Source organism: Oncorhynchus mykiss, chromosome 25, assembly GCF_057628025.1.
Source record: "Oncorhynchus mykiss isolate SJ-2025 chromosome 25, ASM5762802v1, whole genome shotgun sequence".
Classification (NCBI taxonomy): domain Eukaryota; kingdom Metazoa; phylum Chordata; class Actinopteri; order Salmoniformes; family Salmonidae; genus Oncorhynchus; species Oncorhynchus mykiss.
This window is the reverse complement of record NC_143046.1, coordinates 6,143,637-6,166,794: the sequence shown is the minus strand read 5'-3', so window position 1 is coordinate 6,166,794 and position 23,158 is coordinate 6,143,637. Positions and strand designations below refer to the sequence as shown.

The window sequence follows — 23,158 nt, the reverse complement described above, 5'->3', positions numbered from 1 at the left end:
TACTACAGCCACTTACTTTCCGTTGAGTGCGGTGACTCCCATGGTGCTGCGTGGGGTGGACATGCTGGCCACGTAGTTCCACTGTCTAGCCTGGGGGTCCCACCTCTCCACCGTATTCAGGTAACTCCATCCATCATGGCCGCCTACTGCATACATGGGGCCCTCCAACACTGTTATACCTGGAGAGTTACAAAGAGGAGGGTACCATCAACCAGAGCATACTGTGTGTGTGTTTGTGTGTGTGTGTGTGTCCACAAGAATAGTAAACAAACAAAAATGTGACATTTTGTTAGTCCCCACAAGGTCAAATGCTATTTCTAAGGGTAAGGGTTTAAGGTTTAGGGTTAAGGTTAGGATCTAGGGTTTGTTGTAGGGTTAGGAGTTAGGGTTAGGGTAAGAGTACGGGTTAGGGGTTAGGGAAAATATAATTTTGAAAGGGACTGAAATGTGTGTCCCCACAAGGTTAGCTGTCTGTCTGTCTGTCTGTCTGTCTGTCTGTCTGTCTGTCTGTCTGTCTGTCTGTCTGTCTGTCTGTCTGTCTGTCTGTGTCCGTGTGTGTGTGTGTGTGTGTGTGTAAGATGCTCAACCAGAGGCATAAACCACGATGCTCATTCTACAACAGTTGAAGTGCTGTTAGATGAGTCACCGTTGTGTGGAACTGAACACTGAACAAATGTGGTCTATTCTATTCTCTTAAAACAGACTTGGGTTCTAGTACTATTTTAAATCATTTAAAAAAATGATATAATTTCCCATTTGTTTAGTTTAATGGAACCAATATAATAGCCCATCCATAATAGTCCATACAAAACCGCCCATCCAGCACCAGGCAGACCAGGGCCAACGTAGTATTAGAAAGATGTCAAATACTACTTGAACACAGGTCTGTTCTCCAAACAGGATATAAAACAACTGTTATTGCTGGGGGTTCACAGAGGGGAATGGTTTTCTAACAACAATGAATATAGGATGTTACTGTACAACACAATACATGGATTTCTATAACGGCTGGTAATGTTCGGGTTTAGAGTTCAACATTACTCTAAAGGGAACTTCCCCTGTAAACATTCTACATTCCCTATGAATAACAGTTCAACTGAAATAGATATTTAAAAAAAACAAAAAAAAAACAGTTATTGTTGATTTGAAATATGAATAAGTAGTTCCTTGTTTTCTGAATGCACACAACAGGACGTGGGCTTAGCAGGGAGGCTATGTAGCTCCTCACATCTTCCCAGTTAAACCGGGCTCACCACAAGCAAAGTATGAGAGCTATCTGCTACAGCCCCCCCCGATCAAAGGAGACTAAGGTAATACTATTCACTGTAATCTCTGGGGCAAACGTGTTCACCCACATCTCAGAAAAGCCAACCACAGACAAGTGAGATGAATACTTGACTACATCGCCTCAGTTCACACCCATAGATCTATTTTAAATGTGAATCGAACCATTCCTCTGATATGAAACGTATGAGAAACGGCCAGGGAAAAGAGACAATCAGAGCAGGCGTACGGTAGCCTGCCAAGGTTTTACATAGGAACAGTTTGTGCTACAATAGCATAGGTATGAAGCTTAATCCCACTGAGTTTGTGCTACAATAGTATAGGTATGAATTGTAATCCCACTGAGTTTGTGCTACAATAGTATAGGTATGAATTGTAATCCCACTGAGTTTGTGCTACAATAGTATAGGTATGAATTGTAATCCCACTGAGTTTGTGCTACAATGGGATAGGTATGAAGCTTAATCCCACTGAGTTTGTGCTACAATAGCATAGGTATGAAGCTTAATCCCACTGAGTTTGTGCTACAATAGTATAGGTATGAAGCTTAATCCCACTGAGTTTGTGCTACAATAGTATAGGTATGAAGCTTAATCCCACTGAGTTTGTGCTACAATAGCATAGGTATGAATTGTAATCCCACTGAGTTTGTGCTACAATAGCATAGGTATGAATTGTAATCCCACTGAGTTTGTGCTACAATAGTATAGGTATGAAGCTTAATCCCACTGAGTTTGTGCTACAATAGCATAGGTATGAATTGTAATCCCACTGAGTTTGTGCTACAATAGCATAGGTATGAATTGTAATCCCACTGAGTTTGTGCTACAATAGTATAGGTATGAAGCTTAATCCCACTGAGTTTGTGCTACAATAGTATAGGTATGAAGCTTAATCCCACTGAGTTTGTGCTACAATAGTATAGGTATGAAATGTAATCCCACTGAGTTTGTGCTACAATAGTATAGGTATGAAGCTTAATCCCACTGAGTTTGTGCTACAATAGTATAGGTATGAATTGTAATCCCACTGAGTTTGTGCTACAATAGTATAGGTATGAAGCTTAATCCCACTGAGTTTGTGCTACAATAGGATAGGTATGAATTGTAATCCCACTGAGTTTGTGCTACAATAGTATAGGTATGAAGCTTAATCCCACTGAGTTTGTGCTACAATAGGATAGGTATGAATTGTAATCCCACTGAGTTTGTGCTACAGTGGGATAGGTATGAAATGTAATTGTTTAAGTTTTTTTTTTACAGTAAACCCACCGAGTCCATGTCTGTGTGTAGACATGGGAGGCATGGTGGACCAGACATTGTTGAAAGGGTTGTAACACTCCACCATGTTGGAAGTCTTCAGCCCGTCTCGGCCCCCCACCACGTACAGCTTGTCGTCGATCACTGCCACCCCGAACTGCAGCCTCCGGCCGTTCATCACTCCCACCTGGATCCATGTGTTGGTCCGCAGGTCATACTTCTCTATGGTCGTAGATCCTATAGGAACACACAAGGAGATCTATAGATCCTATAGGAACACACAAGGAGATCTATAGATCCTTTCGGAACACACAAGGAGATCTATAGATCCTATAGGAACACACAAGGAGATCTATAGATCCTATTGGAACACACAAGGAGATCTATAGATCCTATCGGAACACACAAGGAGATCTATAGATCCTATAGGCACACACAAGGAGATCTATAGATCCTATAGGAACACACAAGGAGATCTATAGATCCTATAGGAACCGACAATGAGATCTATAGATCCTATCGGAACACACAATGAGATCTATAGATCCTAAAGGAACCGACAATGAGATCTATAGATCCTATCGGAACACACAAGGAGATCTATAGATCCTATAGAAACACACAAGGAGATCTATAGATCCTATAGGAACCGAGAATGAGATCTATAGATCCTATCGGAAAACACAAGGAGATCTATAGATCCTATAGGAACACACAAGGAGATCTATAGATCATATAGGAACACACAAGGAGATCTATAGATCCTATAGGAACCGACAATGAGATCTATAGATCCTATCGGAACACACAAGGAGATCTATAGATCCTATAGGAACACACAAGGAGATCTATAGATCCTATAGGAACACACAAGGAGATCTATAGATCCTATAGGAACACACAAGGAGATCTATAGATCCTATAGGAACACACAAGGAGATCTATAGATCCTATAGGAACACACAAGGAGATCTATAGATCCTATAGGAACACACAAGGAGATCTATAGATCCTATAGGAACACACAAGGAGATCTATAGATCCTATAGGAACACACAAGGAGATCTATAGATCCTATAGGAACACACAAGGAGATCTATAGATCCTATAGGAACACACAAGGAGATCTATAGATCCTATCGGAACACACAAGGAGATCTATAGATCCTATAGGAACACACAAGGAGATCTATAGATCCTATAGGAACACACAAGGAGATCTATAGATCCTATAGGAACACACAAGGAGATCTATAGATCCTATAGGAACACACAAGGAGATCTATAGATCCTATAGGGACACACAAGGAGACCTATAGATCCTATAGGAACACACAAGGAGATCTATAGATCCTATAGGGACACACAAGGAGACCTATAGATCCTATAGGAACACACAAGGAGATCTATAGATCCTATAGGGACACACAAGGAGACCTATAGATCCTATAGGAACACACAAGGAGATCTATAGATCCTATAGGGACACACAAGGAGATCTATAGATCCTATAGGAACACACAAGGAGATCTATAGATCCTATAGGAACAATAATAAAAAGTAACCCAATAAAATAACAATGAGGAGGTTATATACAGGGGGTACTGGTATCAAGTCAATATGGAGGTTATATACAGGGGGTACTGGTATCAAGTCAATGTGGAGGCTATATACAGGGGGTACTGGTATCAAGTCAATGTGGAGGTTATATACAGGGGGTACTGGTATCAAGTCAATGTGGAGGTTATATACAGGGGGTACTGGTATCCAGTCAATGTGGAGGCTATATACAGGGGGTACTGGTATCAAGTCAATGTGGAGGTTATATACAGGGGGTACTGGTATCAAGTCAATGTGGAGGTTATATACAGGGGGTACTGGTATCAAGTCAATGTGGAGGTTATATACAGGGGGTACTGGTATCAAGTCAATGTGGAGGTTATATACAGGGGGTACTGGTATCAAGTCAATGAGGAGGTTATATACAGGGGGTACTGGTATCAAGTCAATGTGGAGGTTATATACAGGGGGTACTGGTATCAAGTCAATGTGGAGGTTATATACAGGGGGTACTGGTATCAAGTCAATGTGGAGGTTATATACAGGGGGTACTGGTATCAAGTCAATGTGGAGGTTATATACAGGGGGTACTGGTATCAAGTCAATGTGGAGGTTATATACAGGTGGTACTGGTATCAAGTCAATGTGGAGGTTATATACAGAGGGTACTGGTATCAAGTCAATGTGGAGGTTTATATACAGGGGGTACTGGTATCAAGTCAATGTGGAGGCTATATACAGGGGGTACTGGTATCAAGTCAATGTGGAGGTTATATACAGGGGGTACTGGTATCAAGTCAATGTGGAGGTTATATACAGGGGGTACTGGTATCAAGTCAATGTGGAGGTTATATACAGGGGGTACTGGTATCAAGTCAATGAGGAGGTTATATACAGGGGGTACTGGTATCAAGTCAATGTGGAGGTTATATACAGGGGGTACTGGTATCAAGTCAATGTGGAGGTTATATACAGGGGGTACTGGTATCAAGTCAATGAGGAGGTTATATACAGGGGGTACTGGTATCAAGTCAATGTGGAGGTTATATACAGGGGGTACTGGTATCAAGTCAATGTGGAGGTTACATACAGGGGGTACTGGTATCAAGTCAATGTGGAGGTTATATACAGGGGGTACTGGTATCAAGTCAATGTGGAGGTTATATACAGGGGGTACTGGTATCAAGTCAATGTGGAGGTTATATACAGGGGGTACTGGTATCAAGTCAATGTGGAGGTTATATACAGGGGGTACTGGTATCAAGTCAATGTGGAGGTTATATACAGGGGGTACTGGTATCAAGTCAATGTGGAGGTTATATACAGGGGGTACTGGTATCAAGTCAATGTGAAGGTTATATACAGGGGGTACTGGTATCAAGTCAATGTGGAGGTTATATACAGGGGGTACTGGTATCAAGTCAATGTGGAGGTTATATACAGGGGGTACTGGTATCAAGTCAATGTGGAGGTTATATACAGGGGGTACTGGTATCAAGTCAATGTGGAGGTTATATACAGGGGGTACTGGTATCAAGTCAATGTGGAGGTTATATACAGGGGGTACTGGTATCAAGTCAATGTGGAGGCTATATACAGGGGGTACTGGTATCAAGTCAATGTGGAGGTTATATACAGGGGGTACTGGTATCAAGTCAATGTGGAGGTTATATACAGGGGGTACTGGTATCCAGTCAATGTGGAGGCTATATACAGGGGGTACTGGTATCAAGTCAATGTGGAGGTTATATACAGGGGGTACTGGTATCAAGTCAATGTGGAGGTTATATACAGGGGGTACTGGTATCAAGTCAATGTGGAGGTTATATACAGGGGGTACTGGTATCAAGTCAATGTGGAGGTTATATACAGGGGGTACTGGTATCAAGTCAATGAGGAGGTTATATACAGGGGGTACTGGTATCAAGTCAATGTGGAGGTTATATACAGGGGGTACTGGTATCAAGTCAATGTGGAGGTTATATACAGGGGGTACTGGTATCAAGTCAATGTGGAGGTTATATACAGGGGGTACTGGTATCAAGTCAATGTGGAGGTTATATACAGGGGGTACTGGTATCAAGTCAATGTGGAGGTTATATACAGGTGGTACTGGTATCAAGTCAATGTGGAGGTTATATACAGAGGGTACTGGTATCAAGTCAATGTGGAGGTTTATATACAGGGGGTACTGGTATCAAGTCAATGTGGAGGCTATATACAGGGGGTACTGGTATCAAGTCAATGTGGAGGTTATATACAGGGGGTACTGGTATCAAGTCAATGTGGAGGTTATATACAGGGGGTACTGGTATCAAGTCAATGTGGAGGTTATATACAGGGGGTACTGGTATCAAGTCAATGAGGAGGTTATATACAGGGGGTACTGGTATCAAGTCAATGTGGAGGTTATATACAGGGGGTACTGGTATCAAGTCAATGTGGAGGTTATATACAGGGGGTACTGGTATCAAGTCAATGAGGAGGTTATATACAGGGGGTACTGGTATCAAGTCAATGTGGAGGTTATATACAGGGGGTACTGGTATCAAGTCAATGTGGAGGTTACATACAGGGGGTACTGGTATCAAGTCAATGTGGAGGTTATATACAGGGGGTACTGGTATCAAGTCAATGTGGAGGTTATATACAGGGGGTACTGGTATCAAGTCAATGTGGAGGTTATATACAGGGGGTACTGGTATCAAGTCAATGTGGAGGTTATATACAGGGGGTACTGGTATCAAGTCAATGTGGAGGTTATATACAGGGGGTACTGGTATCAAGTCAATGTGGAGGTTATATACAGGGGGTACTGGTATCAAGTCAATGTGAAGGTTATATACAGGGGGTACTGGTATCAAGTCAATGTGGAGGTTATATACAGGGGGTACTGGTATCAAGTCAATGTGGAGGTTATATACAGGGGGTACTGGTATCAAGTCAATGTGGAGGTTATATACAGGGGGTACTGGTATCAAGTCAATGTGGAGGTTATATACAGGGGGTACTGGTATCAAGTCAATGTGGAGGTTATATACAGGGGGTACTGGTATCAAGTCAATGAGGAGGTTATATACAGGGGGTACTGGTATCAAGTCAATGTGGAGGTTATATACAGAGGGTACTGGTATCAAGTCAATGTGGAGGTTATATACAGGGGGTACTGGTATCAAGTCAATGTGGAGGTTATATACAGGGGGTACTGGTATCAAGTCAATGTGGAGGTTATATACAGGGGGTACTGGTATCAAGTCAATGTGGAGGTTATATACAGGGGGTACTGGTATCAAGTCAATGTGGAGGTTATATACAGGGGGTACTGGTATCAAGTCAATGTGGAGGTTATATACAGGGGGTACTGGTATCAAGTCAATGTGGAGGTTATATACAGTGGGTACTGGTATCAAGTCAATGTGGAGGTTATATACAGGGGGTACTGGTATCAAGTCAATGTGGAGGTTATATACAGGGGGTACTGGTATCAAGTCAATGTGGAGGTTATATACAGGGGGTACTGGTATCAAGTCAATGTGGAGGTTATATACAGGGGGTACTGGTATCAAGTCAATGTGAAGGTTATATACAGGGGGTACTGGTATCAAGTCAATGTGGAGGTTATATACAGGGGGTACTGGTATCAAGTCAATGTGGAGGTTATATACAGGGGGTACTGGTATCAAGTCAATGTGGAGGTTATATACAGGGGGTACTGGTATCAAGTCAATGTGGAGGTTATATACAGGGGGTACTGGTATCAAGTCAATGAGGAGGTTATATACAAGGGGTACTGGTATCAAGTCAATGAGGAGGTTATATACAGGGGGTACTGGTATCAAGTCAATGTGGAGGTTATATACAGAGGGTACTGGTATCAAGTCAATGTGGAGGTTATATACAGGGGGTACTGGTATCAAGTCAATGTGGAGATTATATACAGGGGGTACTGGTATCAAGTCAATGTGGAGGTTATATACAGGGGGTACTGGTATCAAGTCAATGTGGAGGTTATATACAGGGGGTACTGGTATCAAGTCAATGTGGAGGTTATATACAGGGGGTACTGGTATCAAGTCAATGTGGAGGTTATATACAGGGGGTACTGGTATCAAGTCAATGTGGAGGTTATATACAGGGGGTACTGGTATCAAGTCAATGTGGAGGTTATATACAGTGGGTACTGGTATCAAGTCAATGTGGAGGTTATATACAGGGGGTACTGGTATCAAGTCAATGTGGAGGTTATATACAGGGGGTACTGGTATCAAGTCAATATGGAGGTTATATACAGGGGGTACTGGTATCAAGTCAATATGGAGGTTATATACAGGGGGTACTGGTATCAAGTCAATGAGGAGGTTATATACAGGGGGTACTGGTATCAAGTCAATGTGGAGGTTATATACAGGGGGTACCGGTACAGAGTCAATGTGGAGGTTATATACAGGGGGTACTGGTATCAAGTCAATGTGGAGGTTATATACAGGGGGTACTGGTATCAAGTCAATGTGGAGGTTATATACAGGGGGTACTGGTATCAAGTCAATGTGGAGGTTATATACAGGGGGTACTGGTATCAAGTCAATGAGGAGGTTATATACAGGTGGTACTGGTATCAAGTCAATGTGGAGGCTATATACAGGTGGTACTGGTATCAAGTCAATGTGGAGGTTATATACAGGGGGTACTGGTATCAAGTCAATGTGGAGGTTATATACAGGGGGTACTGGTATCAAGTCAATGTGGAGGTTATATACAGGGGGTACTGGTATCAAGTCAATGTGGAGGTTATATACAGGGGGTACTGGTATCAAGTCAATGTGGAGGTTATATACAGGGGGTACTGGTATCAAGTCAATGTGGAGGTTATATACAGGGGGTACTGGTATCAAGTCAATGAGGAGGTTATATACAGGGGGTACTGGTATCAAGTCAATGTGCAGGGGGTGCAGGTTAGTTGAGGTCATTTGTGCATGTAGGTAGAGGTAAAGTGAAAATGAATAGATAATAGATACTGTAGTAGCAGCAGTGTAAAAACAAAGGGGGGGGGGGGGGGGGTGGGGGGGTCAGTGTAAATAGTCTGGGTGGCCATTTGATTAATTGTTCAGGGTAAGCAGGTTTAAAGAGGGTTTAGCATTGAATGATATTCTGTTCTGATTCCTATTACCCTCCATGTCTATCATAGTGTTGGATCAAACACCTACGATTTAACATATCGTGTTTCTCAAACACACTTTGTAATGTGTTCTGTTGAATGCATATCTAAACTAACGTAGGATCCATTTTTAGTATCAGACGAATGGATGGTTTTAGTCCGTGGAATGAAAGGGTTAACCTCCGTCGTGTGTATTGAGCTGCATTACATTAGTAGCCAAATAGACCTGAAGTCCGTCACAGTAAAAAGGGCCGCAGCGGTCGGGCGAGATCGACGGCGGCGTCACGCGTTAGCGGGCGTCCATCTTGGTAATGGGGGCTCGTTGATCAAAACCTGTGGGCTTTTATTACTAGTAGCAAGCCATTAGGGTTCAATAGACATAATGGATGTACTGAGCTTTATGTCTCACACTGGGGCAAACTCCAACAAGACTACCGATGCACCTGAAATGGCACCCTATTCACTACATCGGGCTTTGGTCAAAAGTAGTGCACTCTATAGGGAGTAGGGTACCATTTGGGACGCAAACCCCTATATAGGGCACTTCTTTTGACCAGAGCCCAATGGGCCTAGTGCACTATATACATTAGGGAGTAGGGAATGCAGAGTAGGTCTAACCCTTGGTAGCGTCCATGCCTCCCACAGCGTAGAGTACTCCTACAGTGGACTTCCTGGGTTTGGTCCTGGGGCTCTGGAACATGAGACGGCGCTCTGGCAGCAGATGGTACTTCATGGCTTCCATTAGAAGCTTCTGGCATTCCAGGTCATCTGAGAACATGGTGTTGTTCTCCAGGTCAGCTAGGAGCTAGAATTAAACGGGAGTTCAGTTCAGTAAATCTTTATTATTCCCAAAGGACAATGGTGAGTGCAGCATAAAAATACGTAGGAAACAACACAAAAAAAAAATATATATATATATATATATATATATATATATATATATATATAATTATTACATTGTATAAGCTAAATGTATGTCTTTCAACCAGGAAGCATTAGCAACATTCAACCAGGAAGCATTAACAACATTCAACCAGGAAGCAGTAACAACATTCAACCAGGAAGCATGAACAACATTTAACCAGGAAGCATTAACAACATTTAACCAGGAAGCATTAACAACATTTAACCAGGAAGCATTAACCAACATTTAACCAGGAAGCATTAACAACATTTAACCAGGAAGCATTAACAACATTCAACCAGGAAGCATTAACAACATTCAACCAGGAAGCATTAACAACATTTAACCAGGAAGCATTAACAACATTCAACCAGGAAGCATTAAGAACATTCAACCAGGAAGCATTAACAACATTCAACCAGGAAGCATTAACAACATTCAACCAGGAAGCATTAACAACATTTAACCAGGAAGCATTAACAACATTTAACCAGGAAGCATTAACAACATTCAACCAGGAAGCAGTAACAACATTCAACCAGGAAGCATTAACAACATTCAACCAGGAAGCATTAACAACATTCAACCAGGAAGCATTAACAACATTCAACCAGGAAGCAGTAACAACATTCAACCAGGAAGCATTAACAACATTTAACCAGGAAGCATTAACAACATTTAACCAGGAAGCAGTAACAACATTCAACCAGGAAGCATTAACAACATTTAACCAGGAAGCATTAACAACATTCAACCAGGAAGCATTAACAACATTCAACCAGGAAGCAGTAACAACATTCAACCAGGAAGCATTAACAACATTCAACCAGGAAGCATTAACAACATTTAACCAGGAAGCAGTAACAACATTCAACCAGGAAGCATTAACCAACATTTAACCAGGAAGCAGTAACAACATTCAACCAGGAAGCATTAACAACATTCAACCAGGAAGCAGTAACAACATTCAACCAGGAAGCATTAACAACATTTAACCAGGAAGCATTAACAACATTCAACCAGGAAGCAGTAACAACATTCAACCAGGAAGCATTAACAACATTTAACCAGGAAGCATTAACAACATTCAACCAGGAAGCATTAACAACATTCAACCAGGAAGCAGTAACAACATTCAACCAGGAAGCATTAACAACATTCAACCAGGAAGCATTAACAACATTTAACCAGGAAGCATTAACAACATTCAACCAGGAAGCATTAACAACATTCAACCAGGAAGCAGTAACAACATTCAACCAGGAAGCATTAACAACATTCAACCAGGAAGCATTAACAACATTTAACCAGGAAGCATTAACAACATTCAACCAGGAAGCAGTAACAACATTCAACCAGGAAGCAGTAACAACATTCAACCAGGAAGCATTAACAACATTCAACCAGGAAGCATTAACAACATTTAACCAGGAAGCATTAACAACATTCAACCAGGAAGCATTAACAACATTCAACCAGGAAGCATTAACAACATTTAACCAGGATGCATTAACAACATTCAACCAGGAAGCATTAACAACATTCAACCAGGAAGCAGTAACAACATTTAACCAGGAAGCATTAACAACATTTAACCAGGAAGCATTAACAACATTTAACCAGGAAGCATTAACAACATTCAACCAGGAAGCATTAACAACATTTAACCAGGAAGCATTAACAACATTTAACCAGGATGCATTAACAACATTCAACCAGGAAGCATTAACAACATTCAACCAGGAAGCAGTAACAACATTTAACCAGGATGCATTAACAACATTTAACCAGGAAGCATTAACAACATTCAACCAGGAAGCAGTAACAACATTTAACCAGGAAACATTAACAACATTCAACCAGGAAGCATTAACAACATTTAACCAGGAAACATTAACAACATTCAACCAAATCAAATCAAATCAAATTTTATTTGTCACATACACATGGTTAGCAGATGTTAATGCGAGTGTAGCGAAATTCTTGTGCTTCTAGTTCCGACAATGCAGTAATAACCAACAAGTAATCTAACTAACAATTCCAAAACTACTGTCTTATCCACAGTGTGAGGGGATAAAGAATATGTACATAAGGATATATGAATGAGTGATGGTACAGAGCAGCATAGGCAGGATACAGTAGATGGTATCGAGTACAGTATGTAAACAAAGTGGCATAGTTAAAGTGGCTAGTGATACATGTATTACATAAGGATGCAGTCGATGATATAGAGTACAGTATATACGTATGCATATGAGATGAATAATGTAGGGTAAGTAACATTATATAAGGTAGCATTGTTTAAAGTGGCCAGTGATATATTTACATCATTTCCCATAAATTCCCATTATTAAAGTGGCATTAACAACATTCAACCAGGAAGCATTAACAACATTCAACCAGGAAGCATTAACAACATTTAACCAGGAAGCAGTAACAACATTTAACCAGGAAGCATTAACAACATTTAACCAGGAAGCATTAACAATATTTAACCAGGAAGCATTAACAACATTCAACCAGGAAGCATTAACAACATTTAACCAGGAAGCATTAACAACATTTAGCCAGGAAGCATTAACAACATTCAACCAGGAAGCATTAACAACATTCAACCAGGAAGCATTAACAACATTTAACCAGGAAGCATTAACAACATTCAACCAGGAAGCAGTAACAACATTCAACCAGGAAGCAGTAACAACATTCAACTAGGAAGCAGTAACAACATTCAACCAGGAAGCAGTAACAACATTCAACCAGGAAGCATTAACACCATTTAACCAGGAAGGATTAACAACATTCAACCAGGAAGCAGTAACAACATTCAACCAGGAAGCATTAACAACATTCAACTAGGAAGCAGTAACAACATTCAACCAGGAAGCAGTAACAACATTCAACCAGGAAGCAGTAACAACATTCAACCAGGAAGCAGTAACAACATTCAACCAGGAAGCAGTAACAACATTCAACCAGGAAGCATTAACAACATTCAACCAGGAAGCAGTAACAACATTCAACCAGGAAGCATTAACAACATTCAACCAGGAAGCAGTAACAACATTCAACCAGGAAGCAGTAACAACATTCAACCAGGAAGCAGTAACAACATTCAACCAGGAAGCATTAACAACATTCAACCAGGAAGCAGTAACAACATTCAACCAGGAAGCAGTAACAACATTCAACCAGGAAGCATTAACAACATTCAACCAGGAAGCAGTAACAACATTCAACCAGGAAGCATTAACAACATTCAACCAGGAAGCAGTAACAACATTCAACCAGGAAGCAGTAACAACATTCAACCAGGAAGCAGTAACAACATTCAACCAGGAAGCATTAACAACATTCAACCAGGAAGCAGTAACAACATTCAACCAGGAAGCAGTAACAACATTCAACCAGGAAGCAGTAACAACATTCAACTAGGAAGCATTAACAACATTCAACCAGGAAGCAGTAACAACATTCAACCAGGAAGCAGTAACAACATTCAACCAGGAAGCAGTAACAACATTCAACCAGGAAGCATTAACAACATTTAACCAGGAAGCAGTAACAACATTCAACCAGGAAGCAGTAACAACATTCAACCAGGAAGCATTAACAACATTCAACCAGGAAGCAGTAACAACATTCAACCAGGAAGCAGTAACAACATTCAACCAGGAAGCAGTAACAACATTCAACCAGGAAGCAGTAACAACATTCAACCAGGAAGCATTAACAACATTTAACCAGGAAGCAGTAACAACATTCAACCAGGAAGCAGTAACAACATTCAACCAGGAAGCATTAACAACATTCAACCAGGAAGCAGTAACAACATTCAACCAGGAAGCAGTAACAACATTCAACCAGGAAGCATTAACAACATTCAACCAGGAAGCATTAACAACATTCAACCAGGAAGCATTAACAACATTCAACCAGGAAGCAGTAACAACATTTAACCAGGAAGCATTAACAACATTTAACCAGGAAGCAGTAACAACATTTAACCAGGAAGCATTAACAACATTTAACCAGGAAGCATTAACAACATTTAACCAGGAAGCAGTAACAACATTTAACCAGGAAGCATTAACAACATTCAACCATTTCTAAGTGGCCCCAAACTTTTGAACGGTAGTGTGTATATTTAAAAAACAATCCTATTTATCTTCATTTCCATAATATAGCTATTAATATTTGTAGTAATATAGGCATCTTATGTAAAGGATTTTTACCTCCTACCGGTCTCAACATTACCAGAATTACATTATGGCAAGCAATTATTACTGTTTTTGCAAACAATTATTGTGATTCATACTATGTTGTCCCTAACATCTTTTACTCTCTCGCAACAGTTGTGGGATACACACACACACACACACACACACACACACACACACACACACACACACACACAAAACACACACACACACACACACACACACACACACACACACATGCACAACCTCTTTCCCCCACAACAACCGTAGACTCAGATTCTCAACAGTTGCACCATCCCAGAGAAAGGTCTTGATTTACAAATGCGTGTACAGTTGCAGCTGTATGAGAAGGCCTGCAAGACTGAGCAAAAAAAAAAGGCAGAAATGAGGAGATTTGATTAACCATTGTCACATCCTAGGTGATGGAGGACAGATAAACACCCCCTTCCCCTGAAACACCCACACATGGTTCCCCCGTAGTGACCATATTCCCTGGCATCTTCGTGCAGTCAGACCTTTGATTTTGTGTCACCAGGGCCACAATAATATGCCCCCTCTCTGAATGTCCGAGTGTGACCCCCCCCCCCTTCCCATGGGTTACTGCAGCTAGTGTTGCCAGCACTGCCACTTCCTGGGTGGGTGCACCACACCAGTGGTTACGCTATTATGCTCTCCCATCAGGGGGCTCTGGCTCTGCAGGAGCAACCCTGCCAGGCAGGCTCAGGATCGTGAGGGGGCGGTGCTGCTCTAGAAGGTCTCTGACAACATTTTGTCTGCATACAGGCAGCTTACAGCAGGCCCATAAAACAGATAAGGACTTCTCCTTAGTATCTGGGTTGTTCAGGTGGGTGTCTCGGGTTTAGGTAGTGGACCGTTCCATCAAGATAGGACCATAAATAAATCAATTAGACGTATAATTTATTTTTAAAATTGAGTTCCCCACGATAGGACAATATATAAATTAGATTTATAATTTATTTTAAAATGCAGTTCCACCATGATAGGACAATAAATAAATAAATAAATAAAGATGTATAATTCATTATAAAATATATCTGCACAACATTGAAAGCTCTTTCACAACCGCTGCTCACAGACATACATTGGATCTGGGATATGTATCCGTGTCCTTTCTCACTCACTTAACGCCACACTTTCCCCAAACACCATAAAACACACACCATCCATCTCAATACATCCACACATACCCACATACTGCGCCTTCTGACAGCTGGGTTTTCATCTCCATGTCTAATTAGTGCTTTTGTGTTCCGATCAGTTATATTTCATGATAGATAGAAAAGCAAATGTTTTGGTATTATTGCAATTCATACCATGGCTAGTATTGTGTGTTTCATTATTTGCCACCTCTATGAGAACTTTGTACTTTTTTTAGAATAGACATGGAGTAGTCTTTGTGTCTCTGAACAATTGGTTATCAATATACAGTGTATTGACTACTAGAGCTACTCTTTCCCCTTTCAATCAATTTTTCCTTGAATATTGGATGCAGAACTACAGACCTCCGTTCTGTAATTTCCTTCGGGAACTGATCATTCAGGACAATTTTCGTCCCAGCAAGTCTTTTACCCAGGCTTTTAACCATGATTTTATCTTTAAAGAAAGCACATTTTGTAAGAATTGGGCGTTCATACCTCTGCCCACTCTATCCGAAACGGTGTACCCCTTCGAGTTGGATTTTGTCGATAGCTTCACTAGGAACTCTCTAACTACAGATTCAGGAGCTTCTCCTTCTTTCTCTTGGATACCTGTAAGTACCCGATTCTCTCTCATGGATCTAGTCTGCATGTTCAGTAAGGCTTCTCTCAGAACGATGTTCTCCTTTTTAAGTTCCTTCACTTCGGTTTCAATCTTATTGACTGTCCCTTTTTAGCTTGTTTGTGTCTTTCTCCAATGTTGCAGCTTTTTCCGTCACTCATCTCGAGGCCTTCACCTCTTTTATATCCTTACTGACTAGTTCAAGTATGCCCAGTTTTTTCATTTATTGATTTTAACAGAACGGTTTCGACCTTTACCATTCCCGGTGGTGAAAAGATTAAATCGTCTGTGTCTGTAGAAGAGTCACGTTTTCGTTTTGGAATCGGTTCCCCTCTCTTACTCTCCGTCACCTTTGGGTGTTAGTTGTTTTCATAATATTTGTCGATTATATTTGTCTAGCCTTATGATTTGTTTTGTGTTGTAATCCAGATTGAACTTTATTACCCACAAGATTGTGAAGTGCTAATATTTAGTCTAACTTACCGATATTTAATATTATGTTTTCATCTTGAGGTGAGCTACACTGCTGTGTTCAGTCCACCATCTTTTCCAGTCTAGTTTTGATGAAGTCATTAATAACCTACTGACTGCCCACCTGTGGAGGTAGAAGAGGGTACCATTTGTGATGAAGTCATTGATAACCTACTGACTGCCCACCTGTGGAGGTAGAAGAGGCAGGCGGATGTAGGCCAGGAGAACCCCAAGGTCCTGCTGGCGATGCAGAACGTCGAACCGCACCCACGTCATCAGAGCCTGGAAGATGGTCTCCTCATCTGGTATGTTTATGTCGTCACTGGCCAAGAGTTTGATGATCTCAGCCGTAGGAAGCAGGAGAAACTCCTGGTTCTGAATCACCTCTATGAAGTGCTCCTGAAACAGGGATGTGACAGGGAGGAGGACTTACTGGAAATGGGAAAATACTGCAACCCTTACAGATGACGGTCGTGAAAAACGCTGGGCTCGTTTCCATCTGTCCGTTTGGGTAACAAAAGACTTACAACAGGTGCTGCCTGGATAGAAAATACAATGAATACATGAAAGAATACATTACTTATTGCATGTAGAAGTCAGTCATTCATTGGGTAAATAAGTACGTTAAGTCGATAAATCGGTTTCGTGGATCTAGTGTAAGCGTCTTACCAGTAGATGGTTTAACTGTGTTGTTTACAACAACAAATACATTTTCTATATATTGAAATCATGAGTATAATTTTATAACATTCTCGGAGAACAGTATTAAGAAACGGCCTGAGCTGTCTGTCTCATGAGCTAAATATACAGTCAATACGGAGCCTCGTTTGTTTCTCGGTTGATTGATTCTCCGTATTTTACTGACACAGGAAGGAATTGGTGGATAAATCGGGCGGTGAACTTATTTAAACCTAATGAACAGCACCTTTTAACATCAATGTTGCTAACATGGGCCAACGTGACAGCTAAGCCACAGAGGGGAAGGGAAAGAGGGATACTGGGTCAGTTGTACACCTGAATGCATTCAACTGAAATGTGTCTTCCGCATTTACCACAGACTAATCGTGTTGCCAGATCTCTATGCTAGTCGAGAACATAGTGACAACACACTGACAGAAATGTAATTAATAAAAATCATTGCATAGCAAGCGATTAACTGTGGTCTTAAACTTAGTCCGAATGAGGTCAAATACACAGTAACAGTCACATTGGGGCTAGTTTAGAAAATAGAGAGTATGTTCAATCTGGAGCTCGCTATACATGTTTATGTAGATTCAACTTACATTTGTTGCCCATCATCCCATGCAACATGTGTATATATATATATATATATATATATACAGTACGGCTTTGTGTGATTGCCTCTACGAGCCTTTTCAAGGACTCTCTCTGGATAATATCATTATAGAGATGATTCTATATTAAATCCCTTTATGCTGCTCTGTAATGTTCAACATAACAGGGAACCCTGAGCTGCTATTTATTGCACCAGCAAGAATACATTTTGAAAAATGTACCATTTGCTTTGGGGCAAGTGCCTAACAATTATGAAAAAAACAAGCATGCTATTGATCATTAATCTGTTACAAATTATAGTTGGCTCACAGAATCTATCACGAGTCTTGGTTTAGGATCTTAGCAGTGATAGGCCTAATGAAATGAGTCTCCTTCATCGATCTGTTCTGGTAATTCAGAAGGAGAGATCGTACTTCCTACACACTGTAGGAACATCTATACCAATGTTGTTTGACATTGGTCTGGATGAATTATTTGTAATTACCATCAGCCAGAATGCTGACAACAAATTGAACACATGAATTACGCCAGCTACACTGCAGACTCTTCGATTCACAGACATTTAAAAACAAAGGGTGACTCAGAAATGGCACCCTAATTCCCTATATAGTGCACTACTTTTTGACCACTTTTTGACCATTTCAGACACACCCATTCATTATACAAGAAGACAAACCTGCAGTAAGTAACTGTTTGAGAAACAAGAGCAGTGGAGAACGGTTGTGTGAAGAAACACAATTACATGAGAAGATGAAGAGGTTTGTGGCGAGAAAAAAAAACCCCACATCATAATTCAAAATGTGCATGAGATGCTTTGGTTAAGTTTGTTAACTTTGAAACAGAAATGCTAGCATGAATAAAAGTGGACTAGTCTGAACTGGTCGTTTTTTAAAGTAGACTAATTCTGGGAGTAGGCCCACTGAAATCTAACATGAGGACTTTAAGAACAGGGGCTAAAAGATAGCAGGGCAAGGTTTAGGACACTTACAGGAGAAAAAAAAAATGACACTTGCTCTCACAAAGGAACAGGATGTCAGAAAACATAGAACATCCGTCCAGCTTAAACTAACTACAAAAATATCCTTATCAAAATAACAAGCTGTTGATTCAGAACCCAGAGGACAGTGGTACAGGAAGCTCTGTGACTCTCCGTCTGTGTACCAAATGACTCCCCTTTTCCCTATGTAGTGCACTATGGGCTCTGGTCAAAAGGTAGTGCACTATCTAGTAAATAAGGTACCATTTGGGACGCTTCCTCCACGTTCTTTATTGGTGGGATTGAACAGGAAGCGGTCGTGCCAGTGTTGTGATTAGATGAACCTCACTGTTCTGGACAGAGCTCTATTTAAACAGAGCCTAGCAGATGTCTTTCAGGAGATAACAGAGATAACAGCTATCTCCATAAGTTGTTTACTCTGTCAGCCGGGGACGGCCGGGGACATTATCTAGCAAATACGGCATCTTCTTGATCCCGTAGAAAATGTGTGAAATAAATAACTCGGCTGTATTTTGAAAAACCAACCTACCTCTCAAAATGTTAGTTGATATGTCTCAAAATAGCTAACCTTGACCAAACATTTTTAAATAAAATCCTAAAGTTTAAATGGATATTTCCATTTTAGCTAAGCATTCAATGGTCATCCAACCCTAACAATGTGATGTAGACCTAACTGTCACGTTCTGACCTTGGTTCTTTTGTTATGTCGTTGTTTTAGTATGGTCAGGGCGTGAGTTGGGTGGGTAGTCTATGTTCCTTTTTCTATAATTTGGGATTTCTGTGTTTTGGCCTGGTATGGTTCTCAATCAGAGGCAGTTGTCAATCTGTTGTCCCTGATTGAGAACCATACTTAGGTAGCCTGGTTTCACCTTTTGAGTTGTGGGTGATTATTTTCTGTTCTGTGTTTTGTTTCACCGTTCAGGACGGTTCGTTTTTTGTCGTTTTATTGTTTTTGTTCATGTGTTCAGTATTCGTATTAAATACAAGATGTACAACCTACCACGCTGCGCATTGGTCCTCCGATCCTTCCTACTCTTCGTCAGAAGAGGAAGACGAAAACCCTTACACTAACGCAACCTCCAAAAGGAAAATATTAAAATGTGCTAATAGCAACAGACTGTTTAGGCTGTGTAAACCTGGTTAGATTCCTACCATAGTGTAGTTGTGGGCCACATTGAGCAAATCCATGCATCCCTGGGCGTCAGCGAAGGAGTGTATCCCCAGGCAGTTAGATGGATGGAGTTGTTTCATGAGGAAGTTACAGCAGACCTCAATGACTTGTGAGAGCTGCAGAAGGCAGGCTGCAGACAATAAACTCTCTATGGTCTCCTCCTTCAATTCAAGGACACCTGCAACATTAACAAGATATGTTGTCACAGAGAACAATGGAAGTAGAGCGTATTATTAGCTCCAAAAACATCACCAGGCCTGGGGCACAGGGGATACAATTACTAAAAACATCACCAGGCCTGGGGCCCAGGGGATACAATTACTAAAAACATCACCAGGCCTGGGGCCCAGGGGATACAATTACTAAAAACATCACCAGGCCTGGGGCCCAGGGGATACAATTACTAAAAACATCACCAGGCCTGGGGCACAGGGGATACAATTACTAAAAACATCACCAGGCCTGGGGCCCAGGGGATACAATTACTAAAAACATCACCAGGCCTGGGGCCCAGGGGATACAATTACTAAAAACATCACCAGGCCTGGGGCCCAGGGGATACAATTACTAAAAACATCACCAGGCCTGGGGCCCAGGGGATACAATTACTAAAAACATCACCAGGCCTGGGGCACAGGGGATACATTTACTAAAAACAAAGTAGTGCACTACATAGGACACAGGGTACCATTGGAGATACATAAATGAGTGTTGCGGAGTACTCACCAGTGTAGGCAAAGTGGACCAGAGATCTCAAGGCTTCTGGATCCACCCCCTCCATCTTGATCTCCTCCTGTTTGGCCTCTCTCACATCGCTGGTGAACATGGCAGCAAAGTAGTCAGATACTGCACTGAGGACCAATCTGTATAGGACAACAACAGGGTAGTGGTGAGAGACTCCACTAAGGACCAGTCTGTATAGGACAACAACAACCAAGTAGTGGTGAGAGACTGCACTGAGGACCAGTCTGTATAGGACAACAACAGGGTAGTGGTGAGAGACTGCACTGAGGACCAGTCTGTATAGGACAACAACAGGGTAGTGGTGAGAGACTGCACTGAGGACCAGTCTGTATAGGACAACAACAGGGTAGTGGTGAGAGACTGCACTGAGGACCAGTCTGTATAGGACAACAACAACAAGTTAGTAGTCAGATACTGCACTGAGGACCAGTCTGTATAGGACAACAACAACAAGTTAGTAGTCAGATACTGCACTGAGGACCAGTCTGTATAGGACAACAACAACAAAGTAGTGGTCAGAGACTGCACTGAGGACCAGTCTGTATAGGACAACAACAAGTAGTGGTCAGATACTGCACTGAGGACCAATCTGTATAGGACAACAACAACAAGTAGTGGTCAGATACTGCACTGAGGACCAATCTGTATAGGACAACAACAACAAAGTAGTGGTCAGATACTGCACTGAGGACCAGTCTGTATAGGACAACAACAGGGTAGTGGTGAGAGACTGCACTGAGGACCAATCTGTATAGGACAACAACAACAAAGTAGTGGTCAGATACTGCACTGAGGACCAGTCTGTATAGGACAACAACAGGGTAGTGGTGAGAGACTGCACTGAGGACCAGTCTGTATAGGACAACAACAGGGTAGTGGTGAGAGACTGCACTGAGGACCAGTCTGTATAGGACAACAACAGGGTAGTGGTGAGAGACTGCACTGAGGACCAGTCTGTATAGGACAACAACAACAAAGTAGCGGTCAGAGACTGCACTAAGAACCAGTCTGTATAGGACAACAACAGGGTAGTGGTGAGAGACTGCACTGAGGACCAGTCTGTATAGGACAACAACAACAACAAAGTAGTGGTCAGAGACTGCACTAAGGACTAGTCTGCACACAGCAGCAAACATCAAATAAATCAGAGGGCCCGTCACAAATGGTACACTATTCCCTGTTTAGTGCACTACTCTCTGGTCAAAAGTAGTGCATTACAGTATATAACTCTAGAGGGAATAGGGTGCCATTTGGGGGACACAGTCACTGCACTGAGGATCAGTCTGCACACGCAACACAACCAACAGCCTTGTATTGACGTCTTCATATGTATTGATTATCCGTTACATAATGGCATGCTGATAGAGCTGTGAGGGAGCTGAGAGGGAGTTGTGAAGGTGCTGTGAGGGAGCTGAGAGGGAGCTGAGAGGGAGTTGTGGCGGAGCTGAGAGGGAACTGAGAGGGAGATGTGGGGGAGCTGAGAAGGAGCTGAGAGGGAACTGAGAGGGAGATGTGAGGGAGCTGAGAGGAAGCTGAGAGGGAGCTGTGAGGGAGCTGAGAGGGAGCTGAGAGGGACTTGTGGCGGAGCTGAGAGGGAGATGTGGCGGAGCTGAGAGGGAGATGTGGCGGAGCTGAGAGGGAGCTGTGATGGAACTGAGAGGGAGCTGAGAGGGTGTTGTGAGGGAGCTGAGAGGGAGCTGAGAGGGAGCTGTGAGGGAGCTGAGGGGGAGTTGTGGCGGAGCTGAGAGGGAGATATGGCGGAGCTGAGAGGGAGCTGAGAGGGAGATGTGGTGGAGCTGAGAGGGAGCTGAGAGGGAGATGTGGCGGAGCTGAGAGGGAGCTGTGACGGAGCTGAGAGAGAGCTGAGAGGGAGTTGTGACGGAGCTGAGAGGGAATTGTGACGGAGCTGAGAGGGAGATGTGGCGGAGCTGAGAGGGAGATGTGGCGGAGATGTGGCGGAGCTGAGAGGGAGCTGAGAGGAAGATGTGGCAGAGCTGAGAGGGAGCTGAGAGGGAGCTGTGACGGAACTGAGAGGGAGCTGAGAGGGAGCTGAGAGGGAGATGTGGCGGAACTGAGAGGGAGCTGTGACGGAGCTGAGAGGGAGATGTGACGGAGCTGAGAGGGAGATGTGGCGGAGCTGAGAGGGAGTTGTGACAGAGCTGAGAGGGAGCTGAGAGGGAGATGTGGCGGAGCTGAGAGGGAGATATAGCGAGCTGAGAGGGAGATGTGACGGAGCTGAGAGGGAGATGTGGCGGAGCTGAGAGGGAGATGTGGCGGAACTGAGAGGGAGCTGAGAGGGAGATGTGACGGAACTGAGA

The 23,158-nt window shown here is 42.3% G+C and overlaps 1 protein-coding gene across 3 annotated transcripts in view; it reads right to left on the bottom strand.

The window, feature by feature from the left end:
* The window catches only part of LOC110504498 (kelch-like protein 4), a 78,321-nt gene that overhangs the window by 4,820 nt on the left and 50,343 nt on the right, over nucleotides 1–23,158 (bottom strand). For 2 of the 3 annotated variants that reach the window (XM_090219998.1, XM_036969863.2), the window contains 6 exons: nucleotides 20,823–20,959; nucleotides 20,078–20,274; nucleotides 16,819–17,031; nucleotides 9,877–10,063; nucleotides 2,556–2,780; nucleotides 17–179 (listed from right to left, as the gene is read on the bottom strand). In XM_090219998.1, coding sequence (XP_090076124.1) covers nucleotides 17–179; nucleotides 2,556–2,780; nucleotides 9,877–10,063; nucleotides 16,819–17,031; nucleotides 20,078–20,274; nucleotides 20,823–20,959 — 1,122 coding nt within the window. Of the gene's footprint in view, nucleotides 1–16; nucleotides 180–2,555; nucleotides 2,781–9,876; nucleotides 10,064–16,644; nucleotides 17,032–20,077; nucleotides 20,275–20,822; nucleotides 20,960–23,158 lie in introns of all 3 variants that reach the window. The other variant, XR_016491740.1, reaches the window with a different exon arrangement.